This window comes from Aptenodytes patagonicus, chromosome 12, assembly GCF_965638725.1.
Source record: "Aptenodytes patagonicus chromosome 12, bAptPat1.pri.cur, whole genome shotgun sequence".
NCBI lineage: Eukaryota > Metazoa > Chordata > Aves > Sphenisciformes > Spheniscidae > Aptenodytes > Aptenodytes patagonicus.
In genome coordinates this window covers 18,202,758-18,219,969 of record NC_134960.1, presented here as the reverse complement: position 1 = coordinate 18,219,969, position 17,212 = coordinate 18,202,758, and the positions used below count along the sequence as shown (strand labels likewise).

Here is a 17,212-nt window from a genome sequence, read left to right as displayed (position 1 = left end):
CCGTTCCTTAATTAAAATGAAAATGATTTAAACTGCTATTACTTTCCTCTGCTGTTTGTTTAACATAGTTAATAAAGGTATCTAATTGTTGGAAAATTGACAAGGTTCTCTCATAAAAGATTGCTCTCAAAAATAACTCTAATAGCTGAGGTCTGAAAATTTTGGGCTTTTTAATGACGTCTTTAAAAATCCTTTGTCATTTGAATGCACCAAGATAGCTCCTGCTTTCATGAGATCCCTTTTCCTTGTTGCTGGACTAAGTTCCAAATGGGAAAAAGTGACTGCTGGAGCTCCTTTGAAGCCGACTCCAACAGCTAATTAGAGGTGCTTCAAAAAATACCTTAACAGGTAGGCTTGTTAGACAAGGAATTAATCTGTCAAGGGAAGAGTGAAATAACAGAGGCTAGTCTTGGGAGTGATTTGAAAAAGCGCTGAACAAAAATCTTTGGCAAGTATTAAAATTGTGTGCAGGAGCTGGGAGCTGACAGGAGGCGGTGTTGAGAATAGATTCCATAAAATCTCTGATTGCTACAGTTATCAGGAGCTGTTTGCTGGAATATATTTTCCTTTTATTGCAGGGTCAGAGGATTACAGAAGTAAATTCACCGGGAAGTGTTTCATGGACCTTGTCTGTCCTGAGAAGTGTCGCTGCGAGGGAACAATTGTAGACTGCTCTAACCAAAAACTCACCCGATTACCCAGTCACCTTCCTGAATATACTACTGATCTGTAAGTGCTGGCTCTCCAAGATGTGCTCAACAGGGCGTGTTGGTTTTCCTAGTTTTTAAAGGCTGTAAAAAGGACTCAGACCAATTCAAGGCACCTTCTACTTTAAATCCCTCTGTGAAAAAGTTAATTTTATTTAAAAGGAGAACCACAACTCTCTTATTTCCTTAGCATTCATGGCAACTGTGGGGATGAGAAAGGAGCCATGGCCCTGTGCATCAGCTGCCTGTGTGTGTCGTCTTGAAGTGTTGACCTGTTATGTGGCCCAAGCTGTTTGGTTCCTTTTCATTCTACCTTTGAGTCATTTGTCTTTGCATCTGGTCATTTTTATTTAAGAAATGGATTAACCCTTTTGAGTTAAATCTGTGATCGGGAACTCATTCCATTTCAGCAGTGCCTGCTACTTGGGTGAAATGGCTCTCGCTAAAACTAATGTGTTGTTAAGCTATAAGTGATTTTATGAAATGTATTTGCTTTTAGAGATTCTTAGGAATTATAAACATAATATACTGTTAAATAGAGTGGGAGAAAACATGTTTATTACTTAGTAACTTAAGAATCTTGTTCTTTTGTTATATCAATAGCCCCTTCAAACACAGTTCTCTTTTTGTGATAGTATTCTATTTATTGTACTTAAAGTATTCTATTTAAAACCCCATAAAAATTGTTGATCTGAAGTTAAGATAAAAAAATGTGAGAGACACATCCAGAAACACAGCAAAGTCTCTATGTAGAAAAATGGAGCTACATGTAATCAGAGAAAGAATTTTGCATCCCAAACCTGCTAAGACAGTGGCCTTTGCATTAATTTTGAAGACCAGTAGACTATGATGGGAAAGGACCTGAAATCAGATCCCTTCTGTTTACAGGGACCACATCTCCGATTGCATGTCTTTTGTAGCAGAATGCGTGAGGGAGGTTTAGTCACGCGAACAAGGCTTTTTAATGGTTAAGGTTAATAGTCCCTTATCCTGTGCATTGGAAGAAGAAGGCATTCTGACACTGTCCTTTGGCATTACACTCTTAAAGGCATTGTAAGCTTTTACTATAGATAGTCTTCCATGTTCCCTTTCCTTCAAAGCTAAACTCTTCACTCTAGGAGTCTGAGAGAGATGGCAGATAGTGTCTTGCTTAGCAAAGGTCATAGTTCTCTGTGTGGCAGCTCTGTATGTCACAGAAATATACCTACAGACATCTGTGAAGTATTAAATGTCTTTTTGTTTGTTCCTATCAGGCGTTTGAATGACAATGATATTTCTGTTTTGGAAGCTATCGGACTCTTCAAGAAATTGCCCAACCTCAGAAAAATGTAAGTTTGAGTCACTTGCTTGTTAGAATACATGCTGCCTTGGATTATAAGGAAGGAGGAAGGGATAATTTTTTTATAATTTAGTACTGCACTAGCAGAAATTGCTTTTTTAATGAGAATTTAAGGAAACTGAATGAGTTGCCTGTTAGATGGACAGGCCCAGTTAAACCACAGTGAGAGGTGAAGATCCCTAGGCTGACATTTCAGTATTTCTTTAGGCTATATTTCTTAAAGTCTTCAACTCATGGACACTGAAGGGAATTCTGTCCCAGAATTTATTCAGATGTATGCTTATTGTTAGAAATGGCTACAAAGTTTAGCATTTGGGTTTTGTCTTTTGAATGTATTGCATGACTCCAACTATTGTGATTGTTTCAAATAGCCAAAGGAAAATGATATTACAAGATATAGGTTACAAGGCAGCTTCTTTTGATCATTATTATTTTAAGGAGGAGAATCAATTAGCTAATTTAGAGATCAGTCATTCAAATATATCTAAATAAATCTGTTAACAGTCTGAGTCCTGGCATTGTACAATGTATATATTTAATAAGAGCTGTGTTTTGGAAAGAGGATAATATGTTAGAAACCTCCTGATAGTCTCTAAATGGATCTTTCTGAAGTTATTTAAAATTTTTAACCTATGGTGCCATTGTTAATGTCTCATCTAACTGTTTACTTGTAGTAAGATTTTATTGCTAGAGTCAAGGTAATTTAGGGAAACCAACCAACCAGGCTTTCTGTTCTGCATTCATTTCACGTGTTTTCTGCCATCTGGAGCTTCCTAGCCATTTGAATCCATGTAAGATCTCAGTGGCTTTGGAGACAACTGTGGTGGGGTTCTTATGTCAGTTTTATTTCTGCAAGAGTTTCAGATGCAGCAGTGCAGGTTTGGGAGTGGGAGTTGTGTTTGTGCAAGTAGAGGCCACCAGACTTGGGGAATTAATCATATACATTAGCCTAGTATTTTAAGAATGATCCATAAGTTGTAGCTACAGTGCACTTAGAAAAAGTTGTTGACGTTGCTGAAGTGCTCTGTTGTCTGTGCAAGTAGGTAGTAAATGGGAATTAAAAATGCATGGTATATAAAAGTATACACAAATAGGAAAGCATCTGTCCTCATCAAACCTTCAGGATTTATGTTTTGAAAGTTGGAGAGGTGTGATAGCTGGAATAATTTCTTTCATTTTATTTAAAACATACCGTAGGCAAGTTATGGTGCTGTCCTTCCTGTTCCCATCAATCACTGAGGTGGGAGGGATGCCTCGACAGGGCTGTATTGTTATGCATAAATGCAGCATGAAGCAGTTATGAGAGTTTTTTTAAGAGTTTGTTTCTTGTGAAACAAAAAATCTTTCTGCTCTGTTCTTGGCAGGTGTTGAGAACTGAGGTGTACCATTGCAGTTCAAACAGATGGCAAAAAGTAGTTGTGCCCTACACCTCATAAAAAGTGTGTCTCATATGGGTTTTTTTAGTGGTAGCCTCCAAGCAGACACTCTTTAGGTAATCTCTGTAGTTGAGCTTGTGTTCTATCTGATGTTGTAAAGAAGTATCTCAATTGGAATAAAGGGATTTTCTGAAAAGGGTGTTTTTTCATATAAGCAGAGCAACATTTCAACCATAACCTTACTCAGTAGCTCTATCCTTAAAAAGCCAGATTAGACTTCTTTTTCCTAATTCTTCTAGTTCCGTTTTGTGAAGGGAAGGGGTTACCAGAAAAAAAATAAACAATCAAATAAACAACCCTTTCCTTCTATGTTATTATTTGGCCTTTACTAAGTATTCTTCTGCTGCTAATAGGCCTCTTTCCGTCATGCAAGAAGGGGAATGTAAGGAAATACCAGTGGATGGGATTGCCGCTGCTAATGGTCCTAATGCAGCAGCTCTGTGTGTGTGGCAGGAATGTGATGCATGTGCTCTTCATTAAGCCTTACTGCTGCTATTAAATTAAGGAGGAAGAATATTGATCAATTCCCCATTTTTCAGTGTGTATAAGGGACAAGAATTTTTACTGTTATTTGATTGGTAATGTTGACTCCGTCTCATCATATTCCTTGTCTGTTCAAGTTAAAGTCTGTTAAAGGAAAACAGCAGGTGGAGGAATCTGTCTGGAAATTGCATTGCTTCCTAGGCTTAAGAAAACAGTTCAGAGCTTTGCAGCAGCAGGCCATTAGCCTAAATCACCTTTTTTTCTTTATTTAATCTCTGTAATTCTCCTTCATCTGAAATGAATCTTAATATCAGGTACCAGAATATCTGAATGGGCATTTGAATGTTTGCCCTCTGATTGTCCTTCACTTCTGTTTAAGACTAGTTGGAGGTCTGTGTCAAGGAAATTTGCAAAGTAACTAATTCAAGAGTACATCGGTTCCACATTGACTAGTAAAGCTCCAGCATAATTCCAGAGATAGAGGAATTAGTTCTTCCTTCCTCTTGATGGGTGTTTCATCTTGGTGCCTCCTCCTCTTACATTAAGCTTAAGTGTAGCTTTGGTTTATAACATAAACACTCTGAGGTGGTCTGTAAATTGGACTTTAAGGAGGATTCAGATTTTACTTGCATTCTAAGTGTACACTCACATTTGTTCTGTTGTCACTCAAGCTCCGTCAGTTGTCCATGTCTGTATGTGTGGTGCTGCGTATTGCAGTCCCTTGGGTTTTCTAATAAGATTCCAAAGGGCAGTACTCATAGATTTGGCATTGACATATTAGGGATGCTCCAGTGTGTATACGTGAAAATAGTCTTTAATTATATATTCACATGATAATTTTCAGTTGGACTCTTGTCCCAATCCCTTGCTAGGTTCCTCATCTCCTGATTCAGTGCGGTTTCTATTCTCACCGTGTTTTGCCTCAGCGTAAGGCCAGTGTCCTGTCCATCTTCTCTCTACCTCTCTCTAGCCACTGACAAAACTCCTACTCTTCTCACTCAGGCTCCCTTCCCTAGCCCTCACACAGAGTTACTCCGCTGCATTGCCTTGAGCTGTTTTTATAGCCTTCACAGATCTCTCTGGGGCCCCCTCTCTATCCAGCCAAGGACATTACTTCTTAATACTGCCTGGAATTGGTAGAGTAGGTACTTGGACAGAGAAATGTGCCCAGTCCCAAACTTTGCACAGTCTGTAGCTCTGTGTCCTGCACTGGTCTTGAGAGACATGAGAAGATGTCATCTGAAGAAGAATCTGAAGTGAAAAAACCTCTGGAAAATTAGCTCCTAAAATTCAAATTTTCAAAAAAATATGTCTTGCAGTCTCCTTGGATTGTGGCAGGAATCTTAAATCTCTTTGTTGGAGACTAAGGATTCAGCCAAATCCTAATACATTTTCACAGGGAAGATGTATCCTTTGAATAAAACACCTACATGGTAGTTATCAATTAGCAAATTTGAAATCAGAATTTATTTGAGTGTTTTGGGCTTTTCACAAAATCAGAGTTTTGAGATATGAGAAAAATGGTATTTTGGTTAGCTTTATTTCCTGGAATAGGTGAACTTCCTTCTTTTGTTTAAAAAAAGAAAAATAAAACTAAAAAGTGTCTACCTCTAAACATGAAAATGACATCTGACAGTTCATTCTGTTAAATCTTGCCAATGTTATAAAGTAAACATAAAAAAAAAGGGAAGTGTCAGACCACCTTTGCAATAGGTGGTACTGCCAATCCCACCTCTAATATATAATTAGCTTTTGGGGTGTAATTTGTCTGTAAATATTCCTCCTAAGCTGAATCTTATTGTATGATGTGTCAGCCCAAGATTTAATAAATTTTAATGCAAAACAAAATTGAATTCTTGATATAGAAATGGAAAGGTCACAGATCCATAATGCAAAGTTATGCCACATTTTGTTTAGGAATTAAATTGCTAAGATTACCCTGCTGGTTTTTAAAAGGTTAACGTGTCTGCATATGCCTTTTTTAAAAAAAAACTATCAACTTCAATAATTAGCTGCAAAATCCCGTATACATAATGCTATTTTCATAACCTAAATTTTAATCCATCTTTACGTTTAATGCTCTTTACAGTAGAATAAAAATTCCTGTAGACAGATGTAACCCGATTCAGAAGTAATTTACTGGGTTCTCCAGTGGGTTTTGCAAAATGTCTTGAACTCTGTGTTGCTTTCATTGTGTTCTTACAGTATTACCTCACCTGATCTGGCAAGTGTAAAGGTATGACTTGTCTCTGAAAGCTAAAGTCACATTGCAGTGACTTCCAGACTCCAAGAACTGTGTTGCTAGTTTTTTGCAGGGTGGTTAGAAAAGAGCAATTTGAATCTGCTTGAAGTGCAGGAGAAATACAAAGGTGCGTTTCTGAGCTCCATAGGAGTGGAAGCGGCTCCACGACTTGGGTTTTTGGGGGTATCCTACCCCTGTGAGATAGAAAGGCTCTGGGACCTGCTGTCCTCCAGCCCTGGGATCTGGAAGCTTCTGCCTTTCACAGAGGAGTATCTTGCCAGTGGGAGATCTTCTCACTCAACACAGCAAGATCTTGCATCAGGCAGGGGTGAGGGGCAACACTACCATTCACAGAGGTAAGGTTTTGACTTTTGTGGAAGGGAGCAGTTCTTTGCTCGCAGCAACTACCAAATTAAGCATGAATCTACTACTGGAGACCCCACGACTCCCTGGGACTACCTCAAGTTGTTAATCAGTGGAAAAACCCGCCAGTGCTTGGGGACTCCCATGGCAGTGGGAGCCTGGAGGGATCTTCTGGCCATGGCAGACAGGTTCAAGCTCCAAACCCCCCTGGGTGCCTAACTCAGTGGGAACAAGGAGATACACTTGCTTGCTGAAATGGGATGCTGTCCCACAGGGAGAGGCTGCAGCTCCTAGATGTCAGCTCCAGAGCCTGCCCACTCCCTGTTGCATACGGGAAATCAGTGGGACTGGCCGTTCCCACTGAGGTCCCAGCAGCTGTTTCTGCAGAGAAAAAAATGGCAATGAGCTCACATTCAAAATAAAAAGGTGAACTGCCATACTTCATGCACTGCTGGGGATAAAGGGGACTGACCTCTTTTCTTGGAGAACAAGAACAATAAAAAATATTTACCTCAAAACCTGAAAGGGACATCTGACAGTTCATTCTGTTAAATCTTGCCAAAGTTACAAAGTGAACGTAAAATATGGTCTTATAACAGGAAGTGTCAGGCTGTCTTGGCAATAGCTGGTACTGCCAACCCCGCCTCTAGTATAAATTGCTTTTGGAGGCTTAATTTGTCTGTAAATATTTCTCCTACGCTGAATTGTATGGAGTGTCAGCCCAGGATTTAACACATTTTACATGCAAAATAAAACTGAATCATGATAAAGTTTGCAGACTAGAAGTCAGTTGAAAAAACAGAATCTCAAGTTTCTTCGGGAGGTAAAAGTAGTTCGTGTCCTTGGAAACAGCTGTTACCTGCTGTTCTTTCCCCTAAGCATAAATTTTGCCATGGCAATTGAGGTTGCAGTCATCTGTCACTTGTTATACAGCAACGGACTTTATTTTCTGGAAATGATATTGTAGAGTGTTGTGGTACATGGCATTTGGGCTTATCATGTGCCTCCCTTTTTTACCAGCGAGGCCATCAGTCTGCTCTGCTGAATGAATGTAGGAGTGTCACTGGGCATACTTCACTGTCTGTCTGTAGTATTTAAGACTTTCAGTGCCATCCTGCTTCTGAGAACAACTTGCTCTGTAAAAGCCAGCCAGACTGTTGGTAAAAGCTGTAACATGTCAGCAAACATCTTTCTTCCAGAAGAATGCAACAGTATTGGGGTTTTCCTCTTAACATATACTTAAAAATTCCAAACACATCATCAACAGACAGAAATATTCTAGGGAAACCCCCCCTCACAACAGGTTGTTTGTATGATAAAGGTACAAGGTTCAAGGTGAGACCAAGCAGAGCCTTTGCAGTTGGACTGCGCTCTGGTGGTTGTTCTTGCGGGAAGGTCTGTCAGTAACGCAGCGATGAACAGCATGCTGGAATGTTAAAATTGACCCAGCAGGTACAGCAGGATGAATGGTTCTGTTAACTCTGAATAGAATCCAGCTTGTTCTGTGTTGGTTATAAGATCGACAGAAATAATATTATTATAAACTTTAGCCATAAAGTAAATAAAATCTGACTGAAAAGTGAGCTGTGTGAACAATGTCACCTTGATAACTTCTTAGATCTGTTCATTTCCTATTCACAGCCCCATATAAAGTAAACCCAGGCTTTCTGAAAATTTCTTTTGACCTCTCGCCCAAAATAAAAGTCTGGATATAGGATTAAATGTTATCACCAGGGTAAATCAGGGAGTCCTTACGGAAACAATAACCTTTCTTGAGTGACCAGGTTGACTACAGGTTCCCATATGGGTCCTGCCAGAGGATATAGGTATCTTGGGAAATACTCAAGACTCATTTTCTTTTCCACTGTCTTCCAGTATTGAAGAAAAATTCCTTATAGAAGCTTAGCATTGCAAGAGGAGGGGGGTTTCTATAATGGGAGTTTGCTGTAAAGTCTGTCAGAAGTTTTTTTCTGATAAAAAAAAAAAATTCCTTGTCCAGTGCTATGATCATATATGAAGGATTCTTTTAGTGCTGGGAAGGACAGAGTAGGGCTCTCTGAGTTGCAGAGCAGGCAAAAGTTTCACTGCTTTAATTTTTCAAGGTTTGTATCAGCTGATTATGTTTGCTGGTAATTCTAGACTGAAAAGTATGTAATTTCTCATGTTTATCGTTCTAGTAGGTCAGACTTTAAGGAGAATACTTTTTTCTTTTTTGAGTGAATAAGTGCTGTCATCTACCATATTTTTTTGTTGTTGCCTTATGGTATGGGAAGCTTTAATTCAGGAAGACAAATGGAGAAATCCAGGTTGGCAGAACATCTGCTTTGACAATACTCCAAGCGGGATTGCAGGGCAGTGTCATCTTTACGTATTTATTATTGTAAAGCTTGTCTTTTCTGTGCCTTGCAACTTTGATTTGACCATAGCATTTAATTTTGGATTTTCAAATCTTTTGCATGGGAAAGGTATATATAACTGCCGCCTTCTGAAACTGCTAGCATATTTTTGGATAATTTTTTGTTGTTGAAATGATCAGGCATTATTAACTCAAATGAGTGAAGTTCCCTATCTACAGAAGTTCTTTGACAGCAATTAAAATTCAGATGGTGTGGATTGTATAAAGGTGCCAATTCCTTTGCAAATTATGGACAGCCTTTTTCTCCAATATTTGCTCTTTTTTGCCTTGAGTATCTAATCACCCATTAAAATTGCACCCATTTTTAAATATATGTGACTAAATATCTTTTAGATAGCAAAAACTAACTAATAAAACTTTGTAACTACAAGTATAGGTCAGTTTGCAATCTGTGAATTGAAAGTCAAAGTCTTTGTGTATTATAGTAACTCACCCTCCCTTCCCACTGCAAACATTTACTTATTTATTCATTTATTTTTGTGCAAATATGCATCATGGCATGATCTTTACCAGGAGAAGGATCATTGGGAGCAATTATTTATGCCAGCATTCAAAAGAGATGCTGAGCTATAAATATTTCCACTAGAGAAATAGCTGAGCCCCAAAATTAAATGCATATGTCAGAATATCCTTCCTTGACTTGCTTTGACACTGAACATAAACTCTTCATGTGAGTGTTAGCACAAAGTACTAAACTTCTGGAAAGCAAAATCTGCATGTAAGTATTTCTACATGTTTTTATGTTATTTTTGGCTGATTGCTGGCATACTCCTATTCTTTCTGATCACAGAATGCACAAGAGGTGATGGGCCACATGCTGTAGGGCCCACTATCTGACAGTTGTTCAGCAGACATAAACCAGCATACTCAAGTTTCCCACATGAAACATATCTCCAAGACTCAACCTTTTTTTTTTTTTTTATTAAGTGATGACTTCTGCAAAGACCAAGACCCACATTATTTCTATCTGAGGCCAGGCTGTCCTGTTGCCATGTCTTCTGTCAACTTTTATCCCAACAAGATTGCCTGTTCTTCTGAGCAGAGTATCCCAGGTGTTAATCTGATACCTTGTCATTTGTTTTATATCACCTGGAATTGGATTTTGAAACTATTACTCATGCTGCGTGTGTACTGGGATCATTTCTGGAATAACGTGCTATTCAGTATGAGTAATAGTGTTGGAATTTGGCATCTTCTTGAGAGCAAGAGCATATCTTTTACTTTCTCTTTTTTGTTGTAGGCAGTAAAACAAAGAATAGTGTTTCCTGTCATAAACCTAAACAAATAGAATTATTCATCATAATCTATACAGGGCATCATAGGAGATACTTGAAGTACTGAGGCCCAAGGTTATAATGTGCTTAAGGCCTTTTATATAAATGCTTTAAATAATTAAATGCCACTTATTTTTATGCATCTCCAATGGCATTTTATCATTCAGAAGTTTTCTACTCACTGGGGTTTTCACAAATATGAAATATTCAAAAGATTAATTTTGCATTTCATCAGAACTTTATTTGGCTTTGTAGATTGAAGTTTTCCAATGTTGATCTATAAGCAAACATCTTGAGACTGTATAGGCAGAGTAAATATTTAGAAAATAATGCTGTATATTGCAGTAGCTGTGAATTGAGAATTAAGTGATACTCATTTCATTTGGAGTGGTGGTGTTAAATTTAAGTGCCTGGGAGTTCATGAGTGCACATATTAAAATTTGTATCAGATACACACAGTCGCACAGTTTTGTATGTTACTCCAGCGCTGAGTTTAAAAAGGGTAGAGGTCCTGGTACACTAAATCAAAGCGGTCCATATTTCAATGTGTGGTACCTATTTCAATGGTAGTAACATTAACTGATTTTTGCCAGATGAGCACCCAGTCCCTAGCACGGTCCATAACTTCATGGACATTAATCAGATGTTAGAAACCCCCACTTACTGTATCCCTGAGACCCTTGTAAGCAAGAATGACATGAGGTGTAAGAGCTGGTAATTCCATTAATTTAAATACTCTTGATATACCTGATACAATTGTGGTTTTCATGAGTGAAGGGGAGCTATTTGTAAGTACAGTAGGTATACGTTTGAACTTGAATGAATGTCTCTCTAGATAACCACTAAAAGGCACATATTCTTCCTATCTTCCTCCTTTGAGCATGATGACACGTTTGGAATAGAACGCTAATAATTATCTTATTGTGACTGATTGTGTCCTTCCAGAAATCTATGCAACAATAAGATCAAGGAGATCCGAGAAGGCACATTTGATGGAGCTTCAGGAGTGCAGGAACTGATTCTGACAGAGAATCAACTGGAATCAGTGCATGGACGAATGTTTAGAGGCCTCACAGGGCTAAAGACATTGTAAGTGCAAAGACTTGTCTTTCTCTGTTCCTGTGTAAGTCGAGTGGGAGTGCTCAAGTTCAGCAATGCCTGCTAAAATATCTGTTAGTAGACAACAAGCTCTAAGGCAGGGTCTTGTATCACTGTCATGAAGTCTTCAATATATTTCTAGTCCAGGGTAGGTTTGAGATTTATCAGTTTTTCAAGAATTTCAGGAGTAACGTGACGGTGAACCTCTCATGGGTCAAATTTGGGCACTTTTAATCATTTAATACTTTTATTATTTTGTTATTTCCTATGGAAACAAGACATATAGGAACGTGTTTGCTATCTATTAGTCCATCCTCCCACTCTGTCTCCACCCAAACTGGAATTGTTGGTCTGCTTAAACCAAACCTCAGAGGAGGCTAGGAGCCTAAAAGATTTTTAATATCCTACAAACTATATGAAATCAGTAGCTTGGGAGAGCAGAAAGACACAAGTTATTGCTGCCACCAAAACAGGTATAGCTAAGCAACTTTAAGGCAGGCATAACCAAACCGTTACAGGTCCTGCTGCCAGAAGGTAGCTGGCTGCTCACTCTGCATCAGGTGTAGTAGCCCACGAGCACAGGCATGGCTTTGGACTAGCCACTGCATGCTCTTTCTTGCCCATACCAACTACCATAAAAATTATGTGTGGGTATATTATTAATGTGGTTGTGGTTGGGGAGAGTGTGAAGGAGACATAGAGCACAAATGCATAGGAAATCAGTTTGGCATTACTTTTGTGCTTAGACAACCTTTGTAATTTATTTCTGAGAACTAATGCTTAGACGTAAACTCATAGTACCTAACACTAATTTATTTTCATGTTAAAAGTTATATTGGAAGAAGAAACACAGACAAGATTTCAAGATGGTGTCTAATCCACCCCATCCACCATCCTGAGAAGCAGTCAGGGACTAGGCTTCTGATGACAGCAAAGACTCATGCCAGACGATGTGTGTGATCTGTATGTGAAAAATACCTCTCTTGCATAGTCTTCCCTGCTGTAGAAAGAAAGCACTTGACTAGGTGGATGCTGTCAGTAAATACTCTAGGAATCAAAATGCAATTCAAAATCTGCAATTTATTCATTAGCAGCAAATACTTCTTATGTTGCAAAGTACCATGGCACAATTATTTCAGTCCTTACTCAAGTGTAAAAAGAAATCCAAGTTTCACTTCAAGGACTTTGGCCTGTAATGATGAATAGGGAGCTTTTCTTTTGCTGTTCCTTTAACATTTTTCTGTGGTTACAGCCATCTGTTCCTTAATGTATGCACTCTACTAAGGGATTTGAAAATACTGTCCATAGATACTAAATTAATTTTTATACTGTAAAGCAGCCTGTGGCAGTCCTCCTAAACAAAATTCAGCATTCTTTAATAAAAAGATGCTTAACATTCAAGCTATCCTGCTGACCTGACCTACATTTCCCCCTAGCTGATAAAGCAGTCTAAATATACACAGCATGATATGAGGATCTGTAAGTATAAGTTTTTCTTCAAAAAGGGCACACAGTGCATGCTGAACCATGATACGAAACCAAAGGTTTTGGCTTGAGGGACATATATTTCTATCCATTAATTGACTTTCTTTGAGCATTAAAATTGTGGTCTTTTACAAAGAAGCCACGCTGGACAGGGTCATGGTCCAGTTTTTAAAAGACTGTATGTTTCCTGAAATGTAATAAATCACTGTGCAAGATGTATTGGCATCCAAATTCGGTCGTCCTATCTTGCAGTTGCAACCTGGCTTCCAGGCAGCTTAGTACTCCACGTGTAAGGTGTGTGTCTCTGTGCCCTGTGACTCTTTTCTGACATCGTTTCACCCCAGTTGCAATACCAAAACTATTGCGACCGTAGTGGCTGCAATGGTAACTGCGCATAGAGAACAGTAATGCAAAAGCAATGTAATGTCCAGGTCTTAAACACTGAGTATTTGTGATTACACTGTGAATTTCTTTCCAGCCATATCTAATCTCTCTTTGGTGTTTTTCAAATATCCATTGATGTAGTATCTGAATGCCCAACTGGCGGATACCAATCTGAGATTTAAATCCAGACTTCTAAGGGAGTCTGAATTTTCATTGTTCACTGCATGAATTTGGTACCGAGGAATTAACCCTCCTCAATTTGGAGGATCAATTCACTGGAACAGCAGCATGAGCTGCATATATTTTCTGGATTTTTGGTATTATGCTTTAATTACTGAATAATTTTTCACCTAAGTAGGAATATCACAACTGTGTAGTGATGTTTACAGACCCAGATGGTGACTGGTATGCAGTGTAACAAGTACACATGAGCTTTTTTTGCTATGGAGTGAAACAAGATACTACAGTCTTTTAGATTAATTAGGCTTTATCATCGAGTTCATTGTTACCATAACAACTCAGAGAGATGTATCTTCCAAAACACAGCACTGATTCATCTGGTACAAGCACTGAGCAAAGACCATTTTATAGGATGGTTACTGCTTTCTGTCTTGTCAATTAATGATTATAACGACATTTCAGAGCTTCTGTTAGGTCTGGAAATCTTTCCTAAGCTATTCCTTCATTTCTGCTGAGGATGCTGTTTCCTTCCATACTTTTGCAGTGTGGATTACAAAAAACATCCATGATAGGAGTAGAAGTAATGCAGCTAGTATTGTTATTGTCACACCTTTCTGGCAGTCTTTCTCAATTGATCTCTGAAATACACCTTCACTTACTCTCAGATATTTACTAAATTAAGACTTTAGTGTTTATTTCAAGTTTGCCACTAGTCATAATTGTAACTGTATACTACTTTCAGATGTGGAGCTCCCATCAGCCTCTAACATTGTGTGGAAGAAATGCGTTTTAAATTCATGAGACAATGTTTACATGAATTTAGCCCTCCGTTAGCTGTGTTGTACTTCAGCAATCGATAGAGTACAGTGCTTGCCAAAGCATCTGTTGATGCCCTAGATAAAGGACCTCCTATCCTGAAATTATACCCCCTCCCAGTAGTTCCTAATTCCCTGTTTTAATCCTTGCAGGATGCTGAGGAGCAACTCTATCAGCTGTATAAACAATGACACCTTTGCTGGACTGAGCTCAGTGAGGCTTCTTTCCCTGTATGACAATCACATCAGCACTATCACCCCTGGAGCCTTCAGCACATTAGTCTCTTTGTCTACAATGTAAGTTATCTTTTTACGGTATGAACATGTCACGATGCTGTTATTCAGTGCTTTCCTTTTAAGAAGACAATGTTTGAGTTTCAAAATCAAACTACTTATTGTTCATATATGGAAAACTTCATTTAGGGAAAGAAAACCCCATCCTACTGAAATCGCAGGTTTGGAGGATTCAAGATGTGATTTAGAAAAACATTTGAATTGCTTCAGCTGGAGTGGCTGAAAAAACTTTGAGGTTGCCAGCCTCAGGCAGGATGACTGCGTGTTTTGCCGTGTCACAGCCTAGTGCAGTGCACAGCAGAAGTTCATGTAAAACAATCTCTGCAGATTCAGAAGTGCATAGCTTATCATACACCTTAGCTCCCTGAAGCTGCTTTAGTTTTAGTAGAGTCTAATTTTGTAAGAACAGCTTTCTTGGATTTCAGTTAAATCAGTTAAATATCAGAAGAAATCTACTAGCTAATGCTTAGATTTTCAGAAGAGCCTAAGAGGACAAAATACTCCAGTCCTACTGAATGTGAATTTGAAAATCCCAGCCTTATTATCACAAGCTTATTATCACAAGCTTTTGTGATAATTCTCTTATATTTCTCAGTCCTTTTTTGAAGTATTTCCCTTGCTTCTTAAATATCTTTACATGCTTTTTGTAGTGTGTCCATTTTAATAAAGTACAGACTGATAAATATGGAAAGAAAGTCTGCTCTTTGTTTCCAGCTGTGAATGGGGACCCTGATGTTGCTGTTAATGGAAGTTGTCTGCTTAATTCCCTTCACACTGCCCTGAAAATACATCCTAATTGTCCAGTCAAAATAAACTATTAGTGCTATTGCATTTCAGGTTTTGAAAGTATTCTCCATCATGTTTGGGGGAAGAAAGAAGTGTTGAATCTCAGCTATTTTGTTGCTCACACTTTCATTTTGTTGTTATAACTTTTCACCAGCAAATCAGTTATCATTCTGGCATTATCTCCATGCAGCATAAAGAACCCAGACTTTTCTTCCATTTACTTTCTGTAGTCCCCAAAAGCCTCCTTGAAATTGATGGACAAAGAGAGAAACACAACCAGATTATCTTTATTGACTGTTTTCAAGTCACAGGTCAAAGCGAGTGGTACTTGCTGAAAGCTTGTTCTCACTGTGCTGCAAACAATGCCTGCCTGCTTCTCGCGCAATTGTCTCTGTTCTTCCTTCTGCGGATCCCTTAATAGCTGTGACTGTCTGAATCAGTCTATAAAGTCCCTACCTTGTTTGCATAGAAGCATCTTTGTCATGTTTTGTTAGAAGATAGCCTGTTTTTCTTCTTTTTTCAGCTGTGGATAAAGATGATTACAATTTGTAGCAATAGCAATTAAAGCTGCTGCTAATTAGAATGCATTGCTTTGGCACTGACTTATAGTCATGTGGGTCTGGCAGGTTCCTAACTGTGTCTTGATGAAAAATTTTGTTCTTTGACACATTTTCACTCTGTGCTTGATCCACAGACAGGAGAAGGTGTGCTTTTGACTTCTTTAGACATTGGTTTAAGGCCATAGTGATATTTCACATATAAATGCAAAATTCAGATGTGTTAATTTCCTAGCAGTACTCCGTTGTAGGTGGATATATTAGATGACAATACTGCTGGAGATAGATAGAATGACTGCTTTTCCTGTTCAACCCACACTTTGTGAGTTAATCGGGTATTGTAATGACTTATTTTTACATCTATTAATGTGAGCCAGAAATTCATACAAAGTTTAACATTTCCATTTTTATCATGGCATATTTACAGCACTAAAAAATATTGCTCCTTTTGTTATTACTCTTTATGAGTCAGCCTCATTGATATTATCAAAACACAAACAGCTCTGAAAATAATGCCCTGACTAATGGTTTTCAGTAGAGGACGAACATCTATTTTGTAGGTTACTGGTAAAAAAATAGCAGTTCTTATTATTTATTACTAGTTTAACTAGGTACTGTAGCATCCTAATTTGAAGTGTGCTTGCACTTCTTCATACAGAGAGTTCGGTCATGTCTTTCAGTCCTTACACAGTCAAGTGGGCATGTTTGCAAGCAGAACTGGTTTTCCATGAATTAAACATCTGACTATTCTAGTATAAACTTAACCTGAATTCCAGGATATATTTTCAACCTAATTTTGACAATATCCAGATGCGTTTCAGCATGTTTTTCTAACAGGTCACTAGAATCCATTTAAATAGTTAATATTCTATGGCTTCTTTGCAATTTTTAAGAGACACTTGTAGTAGAATATGCATATTTCATTCCTCAAGACTTCTGTCCCCCCTTGATTTTAAAAATATGTCTATGTCCTTGAGTAAACACTTATGAATTTTATGCTAGTACGACATCTTTGCTAAAAGCTCGATTGCTTTGTTTCTGTTTGAGTGGTTAAATCACTACTTACGTGTAGAAACTCTGATTATTAATTTTTATAACAATTTGTCTGCCCAACATTTCTGTTTGTGATTTGAGAACTCCACTTGAATAGCCAGATTCCAGAATAAAGCTTTTGCAAATAATTGGCCCTTCCAGACTTTCAATTGCTTTTCAGGTGAAGTGGGGAATCTCTTGTCCCACGTGACACTTTATAGAGAGCCTTGATCTTACATTTTTTCCAAAAGTTGCATCACAGCCTTGCCATGGAACGAGCATGTATGTAGGCACATGTATGAACTTCATACTACATTAAAG

General features: G+C 38.3%; 1 protein-coding gene across 2 annotated transcripts in view; it reads left to right on the top strand.

Annotated features, from left to right (window-relative positions):
• SLIT3 (slit guidance ligand 3) overlaps nt 1–17,212 on the top strand; it is a 549,687-nt gene that overhangs the window by 418,859 nt on the left and 113,616 nt on the right. For both annotated transcript variants that reach the window (XM_076349680.1, XM_076349679.1), the window contains exons 16-19: nt 579–729; nt 1,961–2,035; nt 11,206–11,349; nt 14,376–14,519. In XM_076349680.1, the coding sequence (XP_076205795.1) occupies nt 579–729; nt 1,961–2,035; nt 11,206–11,349; nt 14,376–14,519 (514 nt within the window). The remainder of the gene's footprint in view (nt 1–578; nt 730–1,960; nt 2,036–11,205; nt 11,350–14,375; nt 14,520–17,212) is intronic.